The sequence below is a fragment of the Bombus vosnesenskii genome, unplaced genomic scaffold, assembly GCF_011952255.1.
Source record: "Bombus vosnesenskii isolate JDL3184/JDL3185 unplaced genomic scaffold, Bvos_JDL3184-5_v1.1 scf7180000014579, whole genome shotgun sequence".
Taxonomy (NCBI): Eukaryota; Metazoa; Arthropoda; class Insecta; order Hymenoptera; family Apidae; genus Bombus; species Bombus vosnesenskii.
Window position 1 is genome coordinate 788,025 of NW_022883531.1, and position 22,518 is coordinate 810,542.

The 22,518-nt window shown below is 38.5% G+C and overlaps 1 protein-coding gene across 4 annotated transcripts; it reads left to right on the forward strand.

The window, feature by feature from the left end:
• The first annotated feature begins 1,437 nt into the window (after positions 1 to 1,437).
• On the forward strand, positions 1,438 to 20,009 carry LOC117240227. Of its 4 annotated transcripts, none has more exons than XM_033506192.1 (11): positions 1,438 to 1,594; positions 5,246 to 5,439; positions 5,782 to 5,884; positions 6,102 to 6,228; positions 14,446 to 14,635; positions 15,162 to 15,279; positions 16,025 to 16,281; positions 17,165 to 17,443; positions 17,734 to 17,952; positions 19,127 to 19,261; positions 19,400 to 20,009. In XM_033506192.1, exons 3-11 carry the CDS (start codon positions 5,790 to 5,792, stop codon positions 19,537 to 19,539), a joined length of 1,560 nt encoding a protein of 519 aa, XP_033362083.1. In that variant the 5' UTR covers positions 1,438 to 1,594; positions 5,246 to 5,439; positions 5,782 to 5,789; the 3' UTR covers positions 19,540 to 20,009. The 4 variants fall into 4 exon arrangements, with proteins under 4 accessions (XP_033362083.1, XP_033362084.1, XP_033362085.1 ...); XM_033506193.1 differs by having other exon boundaries at positions 5,785 to 5,884; XM_033506194.1 differs by having other exon boundaries at positions 1,455 to 1,594; positions 5,411 to 5,439.
• Positions 20,010 to 22,518: the final 2,509 nt, after the last annotated feature.

Genomic DNA, 22,518 nt, shown 5'->3' on the forward strand with positions numbered 1-22,518 from the left:
AATCGAGGTTCTACCAGAATTTCAATTTACAATTTGCTTTTATGGATAAATAAGAAGCACTGTTTTTAATTATTATTTTATCGCTAGTTCCTGCATTTCGATTAAATTCTAGTACTGGTACTGCAACCCGATTTTTCCTTAACGACTGTTAATTATTCCATTTCATCGGATGTTGTCCGTCGCGAAATTAAACGGCCAATGTTCGAGCTAACGAAGTCTGACTCCACTGTGTGTCGGGAGAGTAAAAGGGAGCGCGATGAATTGCTCTTCCAATCATCTCATTACGCGGGGTCTGCTTAGTTCTAGTCGCATCGAACCAGTCCAAGAACCCATCCTCCGTTTCATTTACGAGAATTTCACTAAAACTTGCAATCTGCCGTCGGCCCCTGCTACGAACGAGCGAGAATTTCGCGAATTCAAGAAATGCGGCTAACTTAGAAATAGTTCCGTATAATCGTGGCAGGCGAATGATCGAAAACAATGCAGTCGAGATCTTAAATTCTCTTTCTGATATTGAGAGCTCCAATTGCTCGCGTATTAATCGCAGGCCTTCTGGCCAGTGTCGTCAATTGCTAGATCGCCGAGACACTTTACGAATTCTTCGATGACTTTCGACAAAGTTCGTGTCCAAAGTATCTTACCATAGTTTATTTAGATCTTGGTCTACTTTTTAAGACTTAAATTCTATAATTTTAAAAACTGGCTTATCATATATGGTAACACAGTATTATTTACAAAATGTATAATAATATGTAATATGTAATAATAATAATGATATTTCACGCAAAAACTATCTCATTTCTTTGACCAAATATCTCACGCGCTCTTGACAAGCAATCAGAAAGTTTTCGTGGTCTTACTCACGCAACCTTCTCCGTAATGACAGTCGTTATCTTCGACACGAAAAATGCCTCGTTAAATCCAGACCTTTGTGCAAACGAACCTCTCACATAGAATTATAGTATTGTTCAAAAGTGACCGGACATCTCGTAATACGTTATTTCTATGTCCCTTAGCAGACAATTTAAAGTCGTGATTTACTAATTATTAACTCGTCGTTGATTTACGCACTTTGGTCAAATCCTGATATTCTTGCTTCGATTCAACCGCAGTATTCAGATACTTATGAACGATGGTGTACCTCCATCCAGCGAATCCTCCTTCATTCTTTTCGTTAAACGTCGACACCCTTTCGAAGGGAACGCTAATAGCAGAGACACGAACGTAGGTCGTGAACTTCGTTACGCTTCGATGAAAGTTTCCCGGGACAGTGTCAATGTCTCCGGACAGGATATCCTCGGTGCTTCAAAGACTCGAGTGGCCGGCCATCGCTCGTTCTCTGTCTTCCACGAGGAAAAAGGATCCAGAACACGAACACCGCCCCCTCTGGGATCTTCTGACCCCACCTTCTGACCGGTTGTATAGTTGTCGTTGTCGGTCGCTAGGGTCGGAGTTCATTGTGCCACAAGTACATTCCGAGTGCCAGCGACGCCAATTGCTCGTTACGTAGCCAGTTGTGAATCGGTCTGTGAAAGAGCCACTGACGTCTCCCAACGCCTTCGACCTCTTTACAAAGTCTCCAGGATTCAACCTGGTGCGTCCTTCCTCGTTCTTACACTGCACGCTACATTTCGATTCTTAATCAGTTTATCATACGACAAGGAAGATAGTGCACGAGTTGTGATGTGACAAAGGATCAGACTGTCTTTACGTATGTTTTTCACGTATCAAAAATTTAGAATCGCTCTTTCCACCGGAGCTATGTCGAATTTTACGACGAGTTTTGTATCAATGCTTCATCGGTGGGGTGCTTTTAGTACGAATTAAACTCCGGATGTTTATGCAAATTCATAGTTTTACGAACACTGTATAAGTAGAGATACATTTTACCCGTTAGATATTGCAAGAAGATATAAATATAGTAAACATTGGTTTAAATATTTAGGTATAAAAGGCTTACCTTGGATATTCTATGTATTCTGGCTTTTCTTAAATTTTTAGTTTCTATGGAACATTTACCGATACTAAACTTTTGATTAACAATATATAGTTGCCCGTGTAGTTTGTTGTTGATTGGAGTTCCGAATTGAAGTGCCTTCGTGGAATCGTTCCTTTGTGCTTGATAAATCGCGTTAACGTTTGATTCTCGTTCCACGGATGTAGATTCATGGCGGAAACTATTAGATGGAAAGCAAGTTTCTCGACTCAACCTGAAAACTTGTGAGAGCTTTTCCAATTAATTCGTTCGCTCTAGCACCGCCTCGACTGTGTGAGATTTTAATTAACGCCGGTGAGCGCTTGATAAAAACTCCTGCACGATGAAAGACGAGCAACGATTACATCATTAACCGATTTTTCGTCACACTGTCGAGTCCCACGTGCGATTGATTCAATGGATGTTCGCGTGTCCTGTGCCCTGCTGATGGGGTGGGATTTCCCATGGGAAACCGTGTGATGTTAGATTGTGTAAGACCTCTTTGGAATTCTTTGGATCTCGTTCGAAATTACGTACTGGAGCGTGAAGAAGGGAGAACTCCCAAGGCGGCATAATTGTGAATTCTTTGATGAAAATTAACGCGACTGTGCATGGTGTAGAGCGAGGAATCGTTGTTTTCCCATCGACCGTATACGGAAAGCCGTGAGAACGATTTCCATCAAGCAGATGCGTCAATAGCGTAATCTTAAAAAATGCACTGATTTTTGTAATGAACTTTACGAATTTATATCCTACTCTGTACAAGACCCTCGATATATCTCTAATATTAATCTAATATTAATTATGGTCGTTGGAAAGCGTAAATTTCAATCACTGACCAATTTTACAATCTCACCGTATCGCCTCTACTAACGACAAAATATACGTCTAGGTGGGCGAATCTGACCTTTATAAAAACGGCGTTTTACAACTCGAATCCACAGACGTAACACCATAAAATCGCACCGTGCAGCGGTTGTCGTGGATCGTGTGACGCATTCTCTCTTTCGATCGCAACATGAAATTATTCCGCACGAAGAAAACGAATTGATTTGGGAGCACAGAGTTTAGTTTGCACGACTGTTTCGGGCAGTGATTCGCCACGCCTTCGATACGTTTCGCCAACGAAATCGTCGATCACGTAACGCGTGCCTCTGTACCTTCGCGACGAATCCAAACGAAACATCGGAATAAAGTTATTCCACGTCGTTGGGGCAATTTGCCGCGTATGCAGCGGGATAAGGACAACCGCTTTGGAATTTACATTCCACGGTACAACGAACCGCGTTGTACCCGTGTTCTCTGTTGTAACGACGATCCACTTTCTATGATTTTTATTGACGACGAGACGGAGAAATGGAAAGTCGTTGAAGTTAATCGTGCGGTTGTTGATGGCGATTGCAATATGCGTAAGATTGATGCATATGAAATGACGTTTCCTTTCTGGCACAAAACTTATGCATATAGTACGTGTGTTATATAAAATATTTTGAAATATCATTAGCTCTATAGAAAAACGCGACTGCCATAATTGTATTAATAAAATTTGAAACTAATCTGAAAATATATACCATTGTTATAAGATATTTACTGCAAACGTACTATATATTTGGTAAAATATATATTAGCAAGCAGAAAGAGAGAGTTCAAAAAGATATCGGTGGTGGTGAGTTAAAAATAGAATTTGGTCGATTATGACATCTTCGTAAACGAACAAAATCGTAAGATTTCACCGTGCGAGATCTCATTTCCATTTGGACGAAACGGACTAATTGGCTTTGAGTAGTTTGAGTTTCTTCTTTAAAGCCAAGGTTGAGAATGTAACGGAGATAATCATCGGATAATTAAGATCTTTCACGGTAATCCTCCACACTGATCTGAAATCTAGGTAAATTCTTTACAAGCGAGATGATATCTCGTTTTCGGCTGAATTGTAAGCCTACTTGATTCATTCAGCGATGCAATCGCCTTCTCTTTCGACGCGATGATACATCAAGAGCGGCGTTGGGCAAAGTATCAGCGAGGAATTTTTCACGGCGATGACAGCAGAACTAGCATCGAAAATATTTCTCCTGCGATCTTCCTATCTGATGTTCCAGCACTCGAGCGTGGAAAAAATGACAAGAGATTGAATTATAAACCACATGTGGCGACCGCCACGTTTCGAAGCCACCCAACCAAGAACGATAGAGCGTCAGTCGGTGACATTAGACGCGGTCGAAAGTGTAAGCTCGTCGCTTGTTGCGGTCTATGGCCACCATTATTGATTTCACGGTGTGCTCGTAACAGAAAACATACGTACAATTTGCGAGAATATTAGCCTTGGTATGGAAGATTCTGTGAACGAATTTTAAATCTACTCTTTATTGCCAAATTCTTGTCTTTAAAACTATAATTAATTAAGCAAAATTAAGTCTTTATATTCCATTGACGTTGTACCGATACTAACCCTAGTGTGGACGAGTCTATGAATGAAATCTGAATCTATTTTTCATTACCAGTCCTCGACGTCGAAAGTGTAATTGAGTAAAATTAATTCCGTTGTTTCTTGTTTTCTGCGGATGTTATACCGTGTACACGATATGTTAGTTATTTAAATTTCCTATCAGTGTTTGTGAAACTTTTACGCGTTATTTCGTTTGACCCTAAATGGCTTAAATATTTCGTCAGAGTCTCATTATTTACGTAGAGGCATATGTTTATCGAATACGTTACTCGGTTGATTACCGCCCAGTAAATCGGCCAATTGGAGCAACTTAACATTTCCTGTCGAGAAGAACGTCCTTTGAAAGAGATCGTTCGTCCCTCTTACGTCAAATATGGGCGACGCAATTTCCGCTAGCAACGTCTGAACGCAACGCCGCGCCACGCCGTCTGTTTCTTTCCACTAGCCAATCTTCCATTTCCCATTCTCGATCTCTCTATATAAGAAACCAATTTATTACGCAAAAATATAGGATGTCCAATGACAAGAACTTGAATCCGGTGACCTTTTTTCGTTATTTATGAATGCTGAATTAATTCTTAAAATATTTTACACGTTTTTCGCAACTCCTTGTATAATTTGCATTTTGCACAAAATGGAAACCATAATTGGGAATTATTTATGGACACTCATTGAGCGTCTCGATGGATATATGTAATTGGATCGATAGAAATTGCAAACAAGCGCAAGGAGTGTCGCAAAACGGTTTTCTCAGATCGTCAGAGACATCGACGCACGTAACGTCTCTTGTTACCGATAGTAACGAGACACTTTTGCGTTTAAAGACCAGCCATTTACACCACTCGATACGTCGATCCATTTCCGGCGAAGGAATGACACGCAAGACGATGAATACGCTATGTTCGTTCGATTTACGCCGACGTCCAGCCACATCATATACCGACGAATCTTTCTGAAATGGCTAATTGAACGTTCACCTTGGTATCCAGGCTTTCACTGCAGACAATCTTCGACAAAAGTGAGTACGGTAAACTGCCAAAATTTGGAATGTTAACTCTTTGCGTTCCGAGTTACATACATTGAACGTTTTATCACGGTTAGTGCATACTCGTTGTATTTTACTTTTGCTAATACTTTGATTACATTCGAAGGCCATTCGTGATTTGCTTATAATTATAAAGATATATATTCAAGATCTAGATTTTTGTTACAACAAAATTTTATTTTCTATTGAATCAAATTTTTATTGAAAACAATTGATTTTATACGCCAAGAATATGCAATGAAATGTAATGCAAAATCGAGCAACATTTAGCGAAAGAATAACGGCTGAGAATTGTAGTGGAGGGGAATTTGTTAGCAGTTGAAATGAGCGGTTCCAGGGTCTGGCAGTTGGTCCTGTTCCTGATTGTATCTTCTTCGAGGGTATTCTCAGCGGACAACGTGTGTTCGAGGATGGAAAAGTAAGTATTTTCTAATTCTCTGATATATAATAATCGAAATATTCGATAAACGAAATATTCTGAATGCGGAGGTTAAGCACCTTCGTAGACGAGCCTTGACAGTAACCCAGAGTTCGTAATTTAACACGCGGTCACTCGGTCCCGTGACACGCTACCAGTGTTCTCCCGATAAGGAAATCACGCGATAGACGGATACTTAATTGATCAAACATTGCAGCTATACGATCACTTCGATGGAAACGTACACGGAACCGGTTGTCGTGAACACGTTCACTTGGTGTCTGCAGATTCCACCCAGATGTCCGAAGACACGAACAGAGATGAGGCAACGATACCGCGTGAAGGTAAGCAGATTTTTTTCCTTAATTTTTGTTTCGTTCGGATTTCTCGATAACCGCTGTACTTCTTCTAACTTGTCAGACTTAGAGTGTTTTATTGTACGTTTATTGATTTATTCGCCCGTTTAACACCATAAAATGATTTCGAGTACTTGAGTTAGATAGAAAATAATTAACTACGATAAAATTGCTAATTTTATAAAAGATTTTAATTAAGCGCGTGCCACTTAATGAGAAACATCCGTAGTCTGCTAATATCAGTAGCACCTTTTTAGCAAAGAGATTGCAAGTTTCGTCAGCTCGTATCTCACCGGAAACTCTTACGAAAAAGCATTCCTCCTCCATTCGAGAACGAGGAGAGGAAAGACCAGAATGACCCGAGAAATTTGCAATAAATCCACCAATGAGTATGTAACGTTGCCCGTTACACGGAGCAATAAAAGCACAGTGGCAAGTCTTTCGCCTCTCTCGTTTCGATTCCTCTCTTGCTCTCACGGTGGATAAGACCGTGCGAGTTAATTACAGGGAAAGCGAGTGTCTCGTGATGGCATTGTGAGCACAAAAATCGAAAGATGTGTCGTTCGAGTTGCGTGAAAAGAGGAACTTGCCATTGCAGACGAAAATAAGAAAGAATTTACATATTGGCGCAATAACGAATCACAGCGAAATGCAAGGAACGTTCTTCCGATGCGTCTTCACACGATTGACCAAAGCACGACGAAGATTTCCTGTAAGGTGTTCTCTAAGAAACGTTCACCGACGTTCGTTTTTCCAAGTAGCGCTTAGAACGTGAAATATATTGTTTCGAGCGTCGTTACGTAGAAATAGCGTTCATTTAACCAAGTCGTTTAACCGTTTCCTGTTTAACGATTGAAACGTACACCGACGAGCTAACGTGGAAATTAGAAATCGTTAACGAACGTGTAGTGTTGCGTGCGATTTATTAAAATACATCGTAGGATTTTTATACGCGAAGAGTTACAAGAAAGAACGCGCAGTTGCACAACCAATCAAACAGTTTCACGCTTATCTCTTACAATGCAAGACGTTAATTATCGTTAAAGTAAAAAGTTTCTAAAATTAGTGATATCTAACTTCGATCTTGTGAAAATGATATCGCTTTCCTTATTTCTCTCTGGGACGTAGCGATTGTTGAAGAATCAGGTATTTTTCTGGCGTAATTAACATCGTGTTATGTCTTCGCGCTATTTTACATTCACACCTCGTGTTCTACCGTGCAGTTTATTCCTTCCTTCCTTCTCTCGTTTATTTAAATTGTTTCCTTTGCTTCCTTAAATCTCTTTTCGCCTTTCTTAATTAAATAACATTTTATGGCAGTGTACGAGTCTTGGAAGATAAATTATCAACTGCATCTTTTTATCCTCGGGTCTCGCTATTCAATCTTGCCATAGGTACCGATGTATTTGTACGAATCACTAAAATTGACTTAGAGAGTGAAACAATTTATGTCTTACCCTTTTACTTGCATTTATAAAAATATGAATTTACATAAATATCCGCATTCTAGTTATCATTATTTTATCCTTTTCAATTCACATTGATCATTATGGCTTCTGAGCGATGGATTTAACATTATTAAAGGAATTGAGTAGAAAGTATATCAGCGTTACGTTAAGTGGAACGATTCGATGGATTTTGCAACACGCGACACGTGTCCACGTTGGGATCCGAACAAAAAGACACCGGTCGTGATTACTCGTACAATTTCTTGCGGATGAAGTGCCATTCCTGGCCATTTTATACCATACTCGCCATACTCCGGTCGATAATTACCATATACCAGCAAACTAATTACCATCGAGCCACGATTAATCAATTAAACTGTGATCCACGCGGTGTTTCCTACTTATCTCTCAATGGATCAAGATTCCGACAATGATTTCGGTAGCCAGCTAATATCCTCGATCGAAACCCGTTACACGATCTTACGCAACAATTTGCGTCCACATGTGGAGCAACTGCTGCCGGAAGAAAGTGAGCGCGGTGGTTAATGCAAATGTGGTCGAACCATAGAAAAAAAGCACTTCTCTGTTTCTCTGCATCAATCGGAGATGTATATTTGCTGAAAGAGACACTCTGAGAACATAAATGAACTCTGCTGCATTCTTCTTGCCATTTTCTTCTCGATCCAGTGCTCTTTTTCTTTTCTTTTTTGTTAAAAAGATTCTTCAGTTTAAGGAAAACATGAAGGAATTTTTGTTTCAATTTTATGCTAAAGAAAATTTTTCTCGAAACGTTATAAGCCTTTTTACTTGTAAAGACAAGAGCAAAAGAAATCGTATTTAAAATAGGGCGGTACATCAATATGATTGTCAAAAGAGAAGACGTATACTATTGTCAAGTTTCTCAATACATAATTCGTTTCATCGATTTATTTATTGCTAATTATTAATTCGTCTTTAATTTGTTATATCAGTGTGCTATCGCTACAAATCTATCGAAGTGAAATTATTTTTTCGACCATGACCAATTGTACGATCTCACAATATCTCTTCTACCAACAGTACCTACAACAAAATGATCCGACAGCGTAACTCTTTCGCAAGGAAACGTCGGTGTTCCGATTGTTTCCTATCGATGTCGAATAAACTTGGACACACGGTACCCTTCTAACTTACGTCCGAAACTTTCTCCAAAGAGAATCGAAAGACACGAATAAGGGGTAACTTCTCGATCGATCGAGAACCGAGCAACTGTTTCGAGCTCAGCTCGTGCGTGTACACGCAGTTAGCCGATGATCGAGATAACAAATTTCCGGAAGAGAAAAGGGGCCTCGTCTAAATTCCTCGGTTTCGCAATCGACCAAGCGCATTAAACTCAAGAACAGCTGCTCTGGAATGGAAAATCGTGAAGAACACGCGCCCACGAGAACACTTTCGTACGGCGGATTTCATGCGTAGGTGTACGTAGTTGTTCAACTTTTTTGTCCGATAAACAGATCGCTGCGACGCCTTGATATCCAACCCACTCTTCCAAATCGTTGTTCTATATTTGTCGTTGATGTTACTCAATTCGAATCTAAACGCAGCTCCGGAGAAATCTTCGTAGTTGAGTTGTTTTAAGTAAAATGACAGAGGAGAAGGGTCGAAACGCTTAAGAATATTCTTGTCAAATCAAAATGAAAATCGACTACGGCGTCGTTCTGAAACCGATACAAAACCAAGAAAAAATGACAGTTCGTAGAAGTTCCGTAGAAACTACGGACAAATAACGACTTTATGGAACTTGTATCGAAAACGGAAGAAAAGATATCATTTTTATAGAACGTCCACAGAAACGCGAAACGTGTATAGTAGCGTAGACGAGAGACACGCAGTCGCGGTGCGATGCCAACAATGAGAGCGTATCCCCATGAGAAAAGGATGAAGCATCGAACGTTCGGTATATATAGCACGTTACCCAAGTCTCTCACGGTTAGAGTAGCGTTTAATATTTATTACGTAGGAACATCGAGCAGCGTTTTACTCCGTACTACACGAACGGTTGCATAACAGAAGCGTAGAGAAAGATACAGCGGCTCGTAGAATTATTAGGTCGAGTCGTAGGCTCGTTCACATTTTGCTAAATAAATGCGATGAAATGTAATCCGATCAAGCAGTATATATAAATACGTGGTAGGCGTATTTTTGGAAATCTGTTTAGGAAGAAGCTATTAAATACATATGTTAAAAGAGGTTGTAAGCGAGACAGCTGTGAGTATTTCATTCTGTAAGTATTTCAGCTGCGAGTAATTCATTTCAAAAATTGTTCGTTTCTAGATTTGATAATCCTTGTAAATCTAAGATAACGAGAGAAATTAAAAATCTTGTGAAAGTATATTCGATCGTATCAAGTGCAATTGATCAAATTCATTTGATTGAATATACGATGATTAAAATTTTATTGCGGAAGAAATATTTGACACGTATCAAGTTAATAATAATATTTAACAATAACGATAGGAAGAAATAAAGCAAGGAGAAAGAGCGCCGAGTTTAGCATTGAAACACGCGGATATTAATCAGAATGATAGCAGTTAGGTAACCTCGGAGATAGTAGTAATGGGAAGCATTGGTAAGACAATGCGGGTAGGCCTTGAACGCGTTTCAAAGTAGATCTGGACGTTCGTAAACGGTGTACTATGATACGAGTGACGTGTAAATATATAACAAGAAACTTCAGTAGCATTTTTCGAAAGTGACTAGGATGTCCTAGAAAAATGGAGCGATATAAAGGATCGGATGTGAAAACGAGGTTCAAAAGGAAGGGGAGAAACGCGAGATAGGATTGGTGTAAAGAAAACGGACACGGAGCTCACGTTCGACATCTCGAGGTCGTTCGATGTTTTTTGACGAACAGCAAAGCAAGAAAAAGAAAAACAACGATCCCGTTAATTACACAATTTTTAAACCATTACATGGAACGTTTGTTAGTTGGAATTTAAATCTACTTCTTACGGTGCGTCTACAATTGCTAGGCATCGAATTAGAATCACGTCTATCGTAGTTGGAAAATTCACTTTTCTAACTACGACATATCATATAGTGAAAGACAAAAGTATGATTTGTTATAGAAGGAAAGAGAAAAATATATTTTCTATATTATTAAACGAGATATGTAAACAATCGGGTATATATAGCAATTATTTCATTTATTTATATCAATTATCGTCGATTATTTCACAGCCAGACAATTCGCTCAACTTGAATACCAGTGAAAATATCTAGAGTTTAATTAAACCACCTGTGCGTTCATCGTCATATTAAATGCATTATCCGATTTACAAAATGCCGATAACAAAAATTCGGAATGTTTAACGTAACAATGACAATGGAAAACATGTAAGATCGTAGAAAATAGTCGAAAGCAATTATTTGGTAGGATTATAAAGAAGAAGAGGCAGGTGTTACGTAAACAGATCCATCCGTGCTACTTTCTGTTACAACTACCACATCGTAAATATTGTCACAATTACCGTGTCGTGATTATTAATCACGCTAATCCTATCTTGTCGTAATTAATTCTTTCCATCGATCGAACCTGTCAACTTGTTGCGCAACACAATTAAGCAAAACGTTTTCTGCGGGTTGTCCGCTGTAAAGAAGAGAACATACCCAAAACCCTCAATTAACTAATCCACACGGTATAATTTAATAATATATGTCTTACATAATGGAATACAGTAAAACGTTAATAGAATTTCTCAGGATTTGAATTATGTGCGCAGGATATACTTTAAGTGATATTAAAGGAAATACAGTCAGTGACAAAAGTATTCTGTCGACTAAATATTTCACATTCAGTTTCTAAAATATGCGATTTAGAGACTTTAAATGCAGAGAATGAAATAAGTCGCGTCAAAAACTTTAGTTCCACAATATATGATACGCGTATTCGTAAAATCATTCTATAGCTAACGTATAAATACTTTTGGAGCCATTAATTGATAGCTATCAAATGACAGAAAAATAAGGCAAGTAAATATATTTATTTAAGTAATTATATATAATTATAGACTTCAGATCCAAGTTTAATGCAAGCATCGAATCAAATACTTTTATAAATCTCTGTACAGAGAAACTTAAGAGGCCTAGAACGCCTGTTTATGGTTTTTGCAACTAGCTTCGTGAAAAGACACGAATTAGAAGGAACGAAACACGCGATATCTTAGTAAGTACGTAAAACTTTCAAGAAAGACGGAAATCGCGCAACGAGGATTACGTGCATTGACTTTATGCATGAGATCGACTCGTACGAATGATCTATGTCAGTCTATGAAAACCGACTGATTATTTATCGATTCGTGGAATTGCCGGATTAAATCTATTCCGAACGTTAAAACGCCGAGCCACGGTCTGGACGGAGTATTTACGTGTAACGAACTTTGATCGATGTCGAAAGACTCATCGGAATCGTAAAATGACGTCGTTAATTGACACATTAAGAGCTGTTTCCTGGTAGAATTTCAAATTACACATTTTACCGTAATAGCGTGACTTCATTAACGTCCAGTATATCTTTCTGGCGCTATCATTAGTTATTTATTATTCGATCGAGGATGACTTCTGGTCACTTCTTACGACTAATACTTAATCCAATCTTTCCGACTCTATCTAGTCTCGTCGAAACGAAACTCGTTTCGGATGTGCAGAATGCTATAATAATCAGGTTACGGACGATTATGCAGATTCAGGTTTTTATTAATACGACTAAAAGAAATGAAACTTAAACAGGGACTCGTTTCATTCGATGAATATTATACGATTTAAAAATTTTGTATATTTTTTAAATCCATACGCTACGCTTCGTAATAGTAAAACTATCCTAAAATTTGCAATCTTTATACGTTGTGGTTAACGTAACAAGAAATGACATGTTTCGAAACATATTAGGAAACGATATTTCATAAAATATGTAGATTCGATGCAACATGAACGGTAAACATTATCGAGTTTTCCTCAACTTATTAACGCGCAATAACCGATGTTAAGAAGCTGTAAAACGTTCTTTTGCGTAACGAATCTCGAGTTTGAACAAACAGATACTAATTACAACATTGTATCGAATCGATGGCGTCATTTATGGACATTAAACGACTTTATCTTTCACAACGATCTGCAAAACCATCGATGGTTTCATTGAATGCGAATCGCGTGAATTCCCTCCCGGAAGAAATGTAATAAGCATAAATTGACTTCGAACGATAACGTCTGACATGCAAAAATATCAAACGAGCAATCTACCGCTTCGTTGCTTCATCGGAGCTTGGACAAGAAGCGATGTTTTCTTCGTTTGCAAATGAACATCCCGATTAAAAAATACACTGACATTTGAAACTGGTCGATCCACCAGTCTGACCAGTCGTATATAAATCGTGAGCACTTAACGAAGAAAGGAAATTTGGCTATTAAAATTGACGGACATGTAACAAAAACGATCTTAAACCATGTTTGACTTTCTCTAGTTCCATGATTAAATTAAATAATTGTTAATTGAAAAATATAACTAAGGTTTGATACATTTCCATCTTTCTTAGACAAACTATGTGTCTCTGTAATTATATCTAGAGATTGGCTCGCGAAAGTATTTGCATACATTTACCATAGAAAACTTTTATACGTTAAATTAATAAAAATAAATAAATTAATTGTATACGTTAAATTAAACATTCTGACACATTAACACTGCAATGTGACACGACTATCGTGAGTAGATTGGTCAAATTTGAAACCAATCGGAAAATCTATATAGAAGATATACCATGCTACCAGGTTAGTCCCTTCAATTATTTCAGAAGTCAGAAATTTAACAAAAATAGACCGATCATTCCTCACCGCGTAATGAAGTCTCCAAATGAAGTATTCGTGGAAATTAGTTTCATGCTCGGAGCTATTACTTTCATTCGTCGGTATGGCAAAGTAAGAAGGAAAGGTAAAGAGAAAGAGAAGCGTGTAATTTACAGACGTGGACTTTGGTTTTCTCGCGCGTATCCACTTACAATGTATTACGAACGAAACCTATACACGCTTGCACGCGTCCAACATTTTCCTCTTGCCTTTGTTCTGCAATTGCTCTGCTTTCCTTATCGACGATTGGGATCTCGTTTCAGGGACTGGCTGGGAAAAATGGGATCTTTTCCAAAGATCCAGTAGCCACGTTGCCAGAACAGCTTCGTTCGATGGCTTAGGCGGCCTGGTTTTCGTTCTTTTATCGTTTTTCCAACTACAATATCATTCGGAGCTAGACGTTTATTGAATCTACTATTCTATTACTCCATTTGAATAAATCGCATGTTTATCTGCAGTAGTAATTAGGAAAACCGAAGCAGATGCTCCCAAGGGTTACCGATAATGTCACGATGAGTTAAAGTATCTGAATTAAAGAAACTACGTATTCGTAAAGTTTGTACTGCTTTCAACTTTATTAAAAGACTTTGGCCGATGACTACATGCCACTATATTTGTATAACGATGTATCGCGTATGTTCTAATAAGTATTAAGATTAACGAACTGTTTATAACCTGATTTCTCTTTGCGTGCGAGAAAAAGAGTTCTTATCACTCACGCTTCGCCATTCTAATGGAAAAACCATGGATAGCTAATAACTGTTATAAACGAATTACTCAGCGATGGAATAATAGCGCAATAATAAAATAAACACAAAATATGTCGTTGTTTAAGTCATGTAGCATTATAGATGGTTAACAAAGATTTTGTTCGCAGACTGAGTCAAAGACCAGGATTATAAAGGAATGCTGTGAAGGCTACAAAACGATCTCATCCAATAACGAGGAGACATCGCCTTCAGGCATCAAATGCGTGCCTGTTTGTGAAAAATGCCCGTCGGGGATTTGCACCTCGCCAAATCAATGTCACTGTATTCCCGGCTATGAGGATGACAACTGCAATACCGGTGAATCTATTTTGTTGCTCTGTTATTTCAAATCTACATATTTGGTATATCGTGTATTAAGATATTAAAGAATTTAAAGATATTAAAATATTCCTTTGCTTCCGTGGAAAAAAAGACTATTTCTTGTTAACACGGACAAGCGGTCGCTTCGCGGAACTCGAAATGAGCAAACTACGAAAGTCCGCAATAGGGCGGATATATTTCACGCTCGATGAAACAGGCCGACCTTCCGTAGTCGTAAGAACGCGTGCGAGCAGCAAATAATTTTCACCTAGCCGTTGTTACGATTCTGAAATCGGTGATTCGATACTCGGCCGTGTTCTCCCCGCTCTCTTTCACGTCGTACACGCGTCCAGGTATCGGTTACTCGAGAAAACGGAAAAGTAACGACCAGGTGGTTGATTCATTCGTTGTACCATTAGTTGGAGCTATCGGGAGAAAATGTAAGAAAAAATGCGCAAACTTCACAATTTAATCGATAATTACATCACGATCCGCGAGAAAATCCGCTCTGTTTTATTCGCAGTATGTCCTCCGGGCACGTGGGGCTTGGAGTGCAAAGAGAAATGCAACTGTACCGAGAGTGTACCTTGCAATCCCGTAAATGGACACTGTATTTGCCCGCCAGGATTACGTGCTGAAATGTAAGATCATCTATAAATATACATACGTCATCGCTTTGCTAGAACAGTGACAGCATTCGAAAGTCGTTGATTGTGAATTACGCTAGAATCTGTCATATCCAAATAGAGAGGCAGAAATTTTCGAACAATGGAACTTTCCCATGATTTTTTATTTCTTCAAATAGAGATCGACGAGATTCTCAGTTTGTTTTAATATCTAAGAACCGTACGTTCTTTTGCCCACTAAACTGCATAAATTTTCGACGTGAGGAGGTACATCCTGGTCGATCCCTTCGCTCGATCCATACGAAAATGTATTTTTGGTAATTGTGTCACTCTTTTAGCAAACAAACGACAGAAAAATTTGTCCGTGTGAAATACGTGATCAAAGAAAGAGCACAGACTGACAGTGGAATGTAATCTGGGTTAAAGGAACAACGTTGCTTAGTTAGATTCCTCTCGATAATTGGCGTTGCTACAGTTACTGCACGCTTCGTGTAACAATCGCGCGATTAATAAGAACTAAAATAGATTCTTCAAAGAATAGCGACGTTAAAAAGCGAAGAAGAAAAAAGATTATGATTCATGGTGACTAGGTTGACTCAACAAGTTCTATCGGTTTCTACGCGTCGTGTTTATCGTAGAATTACACGAACACGCTGTACAACCTGTTGATTGAAACACAGCCTAATAAGTGCTCCAATAATGCATACCGTGACACACGCTTGCTTCGCGTGGCATACGTAATTGCGGTTTTCACCTCCAGGTGCAATGAGCCGTGTCCAAGCGGTCGCTGGGGACCTGGATGCGCGTTTCTATGCGACTGCAAGGATTCGACCGGCGAATGTCATCCAGAAACAGGTCGATGCATTCACGATGATCTGGATAACACGGTCTCCGTGGAGAACAGCAGCTATTCCCGAAACACGGACGAGGAAAACAGCATTACCGTGAATTTCACGATCGTTCAACTTGATAGAGAAACTTCGCGAATTTGGGAAACGGCTGAAACTACCACGGAAGGTAATAAATGACAGTTTATGCGTTTATGGAAATGTTATACCTGCAAGAAAGCACAAAACACATATACACAGATATATATATATATATATACAGGGTGGTTGGTAACTGGTGCTACAAGCGGAAAGGGGGTGATTCTACGCGAAAAAACAAGTCGAAAATATAGAATAAAAATCCTTTTTTTTATTTTTTTTTAATTTTTCCATCGAGACAACGATCTACAGTGAGATCCGTTATAACGAGACGTGATAAAGTGCACGCGTACCGAGCGAAAATTCAAAGTCGATTTTCTCGAAAACAAAGCCTCAAACGAAAAATTTTTATTCTATATTTTAGACTTTTTTTTTCGCGTAGAATCACCTCCTTTCCGCTTGTACCATCAGTTACCAACCACCCTGTATATTACATTCAAACTAAAAGTATACTACTGTTTACAGAAACATTCGTGGTATAGTAGTAAATAGATTGCGAATATTTATGCAAATTCATGTTTTTATAAACATAAAAATATTGTAAGAATAATATACAGTTAATTGTATAAGAATTAATTATAAGAATATTTAAAGATGATATTTAGTCAGGAAATCGTTCTACTTACTAAATATTTTAATATCTTTCGAATATTGTATACGTGTTTTCCGTGCATTTTTGTACCTCGAAATTTACCAAAAAGTTTCGCAGTGTAGTAGTAAATAAGACGACGTGTTAGATATTTATTTACGTGATGCAACCGTTAGTCGAAAGTCGCGATCCTAAATACACAGCACGTCGAGCAAATATCTTGACTTTAAATAAGAGGAGATTGATGGCAAATAGATTTATGTAATTAATATAATAATCGTTGTTCCATTTGACGAATTGTTTGACGATATGCACGAAATACTAGCCACGACGGATAATCCTAGTAAAACAACGAGCCCGGAAACTACCAACGTCTCGACTACGGATGAGAAGAAAATTAGGGCACAAGCTCGCGAGGACGGAAACTCGAGCACCGCCAAGCCTGTCATCGTTTGGGTTTCCGTACCGGAACGGAGGGGCAACCTGGACAGGGATCGAGGGAAATTCGCGATGAAAAACTCGTTTGCGAGACACGTCGATGATAACATCAATCTGCAAGATATCGGTCCGCCTAAAATCGATTACGTTAAAAATATACATAAAGGTAATATACATACAGATTTTAAGTGGAATCTCATATTTTTCACTAAATTAGTCGATGCAGCCCGCCATTCTGTATGAGAACATATCGAATAATTTATGTCAAACACTCCTTAGTGTGGGATATATTTTAATTTTGAATATTAAATGCTAACCACAATTGCGATTATATAATTCTCAAGAGTTTCATCTGGTATCTAAGCTCGCGATCACTGTCTTTTATTAATCGTCATTGTGAAAAATATAAATTTACGCAGACATCCGCAGTCTAATAGGAATAATAACTTCGAACAGACGTTCAACCGGCCCCAATTTCCATGGACATCGCCCTAATCGTGATAGCGTCGATCGTATCACTGGGTCTGACCTCGGTAACAGTGGTGATGGTTCTCCACATGCGTTCGAAGCTATTGGAAGCAACAAGAATCTCGATCTACGAAGAAGGGAAGACGAAGAACCAAGAAAATTCGAGCACAACGAAAATCTCATCGATAGTCACCGGTACTCTTCCCCGTGAGTGCTATACGTTTCGAAAAATCCTACTTTTTCATATCTGAGTGAAGTCTACGTGTGCTTGACCTCGATTTCGTCCACGTAATTTTACTTCGATGACCATCTTGAAACACTCTTCGAGCGTGGATTATTCGAGGAGAATTAAAACGGTATCCGGTAACGCGTTTTCCCTTTTTCTCCAAGGCTACTGCATTCGATTCCTCGCCCATGGTGGTGTAACACACGCTGTTACTTCGATGGTCGGAAAAATCAAATTTTATAAAAGGGCAATTTTATAAAAGGAAATACCGTAAGACTAAAGGGTGAACCAAGTGTTACGACCGTTCGCGGAGAGACGCGGTCGCGAGGAAAACGCGTCAGCGAGAGGCGTAAATTCTCGCTACCATTCGGTGAATCGACGCCGCGAAGTAGTCGTTCCCCTGTTTCGGTTAAGATAACAGAGGTGGTTAAATGAATATGACACAGTAGAGTAAGTTATATTTCACCGTTTATTCCAACAACTTATAACGAAGGCAATTACGCTGGTGCGTATGTACGAGATGAATGAGTGTCTGCGGGTGTGTATACCCGGTTAAAGGATGTTGACCGTTCGAAGGATGTAAAATCAGTACTGTCTTGGGAGACGATGCTGTGTCGGAGGGAAGCTAAGGATGGGTGTGTCTAGCGCACGGGACCATCGGATTTGTTGGTGCCGATGTTAGTTAAGAGAGTGAGGGAAATAGGCTTCGTTGTTAATTAGTTAAACGAAGGGTCTTAACCGCCCTCGAGAGAAAGTGGTTAGTGGGAGGAAAGTTGCAGCGTACGTGAGAAAAACTAACTTTCCCTTGTCCCGCCGTGGTAGACAATAGTCTTTAGAAATTCTTCGGAAATAGACGTTTGTTTGGTTTGAAGGACCTTTACTAGGAAATCTATGAGATTTATGGAAGGTACTTGAGGCTATTGAGGGTACGCAGTGAGTATCCGAAGATATCTGGTTGCCATCTTGCCCGCGGTGTGTGGTCTCGGCTCGGTAGAGTGTTACGCGACGTAACACCAAGTAATCGAGTAAACACTTCGAAAGCTTTAGCTTCTTTTTTCATTCGTCTTCTAGAAAACAAATTTACTCGATAAACAAGCTTCTACTTAAATTAAAAACTATTTAACCATAGATATTTTATGTATGATTCTATCGTAGAAACCCCAATTCGCCTGGTGCCACTGTTTACTCCAGAGTCTATAGCGATTCCATCGATGACTAACAACGATCTCACGAACAATTATGCCAATGGAGCTGCCACGATCGGTCTTCGTATATCTGGCAATTTGCATGGTGAGCATATATACGTTTCCTTCTACGAAGATTTATTCGCCATTCCTTCTCCAGAATCTACTATTCATCCTATTACTATTCGCTATATTACTATTTCCTTTATTTTATAATTCTTTGTTTTTATTTTACATGTTCTAGCTCTTCTGCAAGAGGATCATTACGATCGACCATCAGCGACGCGGATTCACCTCCAAAGCGATTTCGACTCGAACACGGAGCACGTTTACGACGAAATTCCTTTGCAATCGAGTCCCTTGAATTTCCGTAAAAACACGTGATTGGAAAATAACGTCGAATTAGAAAAAAACAACGCTTTGGATAGAAAACTGTAATTAGAAATCACTCTGATGCGTGAAAGAGTAAAGGAGAAATTTACGGGGGATCGAATAGCCCAATTAGTGACACGTTTAATCAAAAAGATCTCTATTCGTAGAAACAAGACGGAAGAAAGCGAATTAAGTGTGATGAACGCGCGACCCAAAGTAGAACTAACAATAGGCCGCACTCTGAATAGAAAATCCCAAACGTCTGGTTAAGAATTTCTCTATTATTCCGAATATCAAAGAAGAAATCTATGAACAACCAGTAGTTCGACTAGTGTCGCATTTAGTTAGAAAAATTCTTAAATATTTGAGGAACGAAAACGGAAAGAAAGTGAATAAAGTGTCAGGGACGTTTATGTGCAGTTGTTTAAGAGTCACGCTCACGTGCGATTCCGGAGGCGGATGTGAGCTAGTCAGCGCGTCTACGGGACGAAGAAAAATCCAACTGGACTGGTTTCCGACCTTACGCAGCCTCGTCTGAACGTGAGCAAGGCTGAACGTGATTGCAATCGGTTCTCGATCAGGCAGAAAACCGTTCGTGGCATCGATTAAACTATTCGCTACGGGGCGTGTACCCACAAGGAGACTTTTCCTCAAACTCGTTCGCGTCAATCGGCGACCATCTAAAACCCTTTGGACGCGTTTACGTCGGCCACGAACGCACTTGCATGCAATTCAATTAATCGAAACGTTAAATAATTTGCTTTTAAATAATTTTTAAGCGAAACGATATATCTTGTAACATAACATGTAACATATCGTGCGGATTGCAAAGTTTTTATATTTATTATACGAACGATTAAGTATATTTATTATATGAAATTTTCTCGTTTTCTTATTTCGTACAATAAATAGAAAAGCAGAAGAAATCTATATTGCAACGTATATAAGATGTGCATATATCTATGCCGCGTAAATGTAACTTAGAAAATAAGAAAACGTAAAATATCTGCGCGTGTCAGAACTGATTCAACTTTTGCCATTGGAGGCTTCAAAATGTACGAAGTAATTTAACCCGCGTTTCTCAAGGATATGTTATCGACTTAGACGAAACGAACATTATCGTATATGTAGATAGGTGTTTTGTAAGTGTTAAGGCCAAGTGTAAATCCAAAGATTTCGAGATTCAACCAAAGAGCTTGCTTTAAACGTAATCCAAAGTTTGCGTTTAAGATTTGTCTAGCAACATCTCGATTACATTTATATCTTCGTTTATGCACTGACATCATCGATAATAATAGATTCATTTCAAATCCGTGTCATGCGTTTAACGAACGTCGTAGTGACGTTCGGTAAAAAGAGAAAATATCGAAACAGATAAGTCGTAATTAGGGTAGAGCTTGCGTAATCGTATTTGTATCAGCGTGTCCAATTCTTCAACCACGCGTTACCACGATAAAACAATATTCTCGTAATCTTTGCATTCGTCGTAATCTGGCCGATTTCTCATTAAATTCCCGGGAGTTTTATGGTTTTATTGACCTTGACATATGTTGTCAAGGTCAACTTTCTCATTAACTTCGTTTGTACATATAGTCATCGCGCATCTTTTGTTTCGATTTTAGTATAAACATGTACACAAAAATATTTTTTAGGTTTGCATCGAGTTTAGATTACGTAATACCGAAAAATTCAATTGTAAGGCTATGACGAAACTATCGCAGACGAAATAAAAATTCTGCTGCATGGATAATTGATATCGGATTAATAAAGTGTGCTCTTTTTTATATAATTACTATCCTTGCTCCTGGTCAATTACGGTGGATCGTTTACGAATTATCACAACACGAGTCATAACATCCATTTTATCGTACTTTAAATAGGACAGCATCATACCGTCTCTCCCGCTTACTCGTTTTATCTCGTTCGTGCACTGCATCCTCTTTGAAGCAACAGTATCGATGGATTATATAAACTGGCAATATACAAGCTTCGCGCGTTGTTCGTATACAGTGGCTGACGAAAGTAATCAAGTACTTATAGACACCTTTTATGAATATATTATGCTTGTTATACGAAAAACATAATGATAATAAAAAGCGTACAACTTGAAAATTTGATTAACATTATAACGAGGCTGGGCTATGTGATTTTAAAAAGCGAGTTTCAAAAATATGTATAATTCGGAGAATCCGTATACGGAAATCCAAACGAATCTGGTTTTCACTCTCACGTGTTTCCGATTTTTTCACTCCGTTCTACTATTGACCTTTTTAATCGATAGAAACGAATCTCGTTATTCATAATAATAATTAAAGGAAACGGTTACCAATTTCTACGAATGAATTTTTAATTAGAGTCCGGAAATGTTTTTTTAAATGCGATAAAAAAATGGAAATAATTATGATAAATCGGAACGATATACAGGGTGCACAAAAAGAGCGAGTGAACGATATTTATGAAACATTATTTTAGATATCAAGACAGTGAAGAAACTTCCTGGTCTATTTCTCAAGTTCTAAGTCATTTAGTTTTACACGCTAAAAAATATATCTGCGTGTACCAATGAATCAGCTGACGAATCTTTTTCTCTATTTTACTCACATTTCATTATTCTCACTCTAGTGGAAAATTAAATATAACGATCGAAATTCTATTATCGTTTGCTTCCTCAGAGTGAAAAACTGGAAATGCGGGCGAAACAAAGAAAAAGGTTCGTCAGTTAACTCACTGGCCTATGTCAGCGTATCGTTAGGGTGAACTTGGATTATTTCTAACTTGTAACTTTCTTTTAAATAAACTGCAAATATTTATGCAGATCCGTATTTTTACGAACACGAGTATACAAAGATTTATTTCACCCGCTAAATATTGCAGCGACTATTCTACTTTGATCATCTCATGTATGTTTTTGATGTTACGTGTATTCTGTGCATTCTTGCATCTTTAAATTTTCTATAGACGCGTAAATATCCGCAGTTCGCTTATAAATAC

Coding starts and splice junctions, on each gene's coding strand:
- LOC117240227 (XM_033506192.1), top strand. CDS start 5,790: ATGAGCGGTTCCAGGGTCTGGCAGTTGGTCCTGTTCCTGATTGTATCT. Junction 14,636..15,161: donor GGATGACAACTGCAATACCG/GTGAATCTATTT, acceptor TTTTATTCGCAG/TATGTCCTCCGGGCACGTGG. Junction 15,280..16,024: donor CCAGGATTACGTGCTGAAAT/GTAAGATCATCT, acceptor TTTCACCTCCAG/GTGCAATGAGCCGTGTCCAA.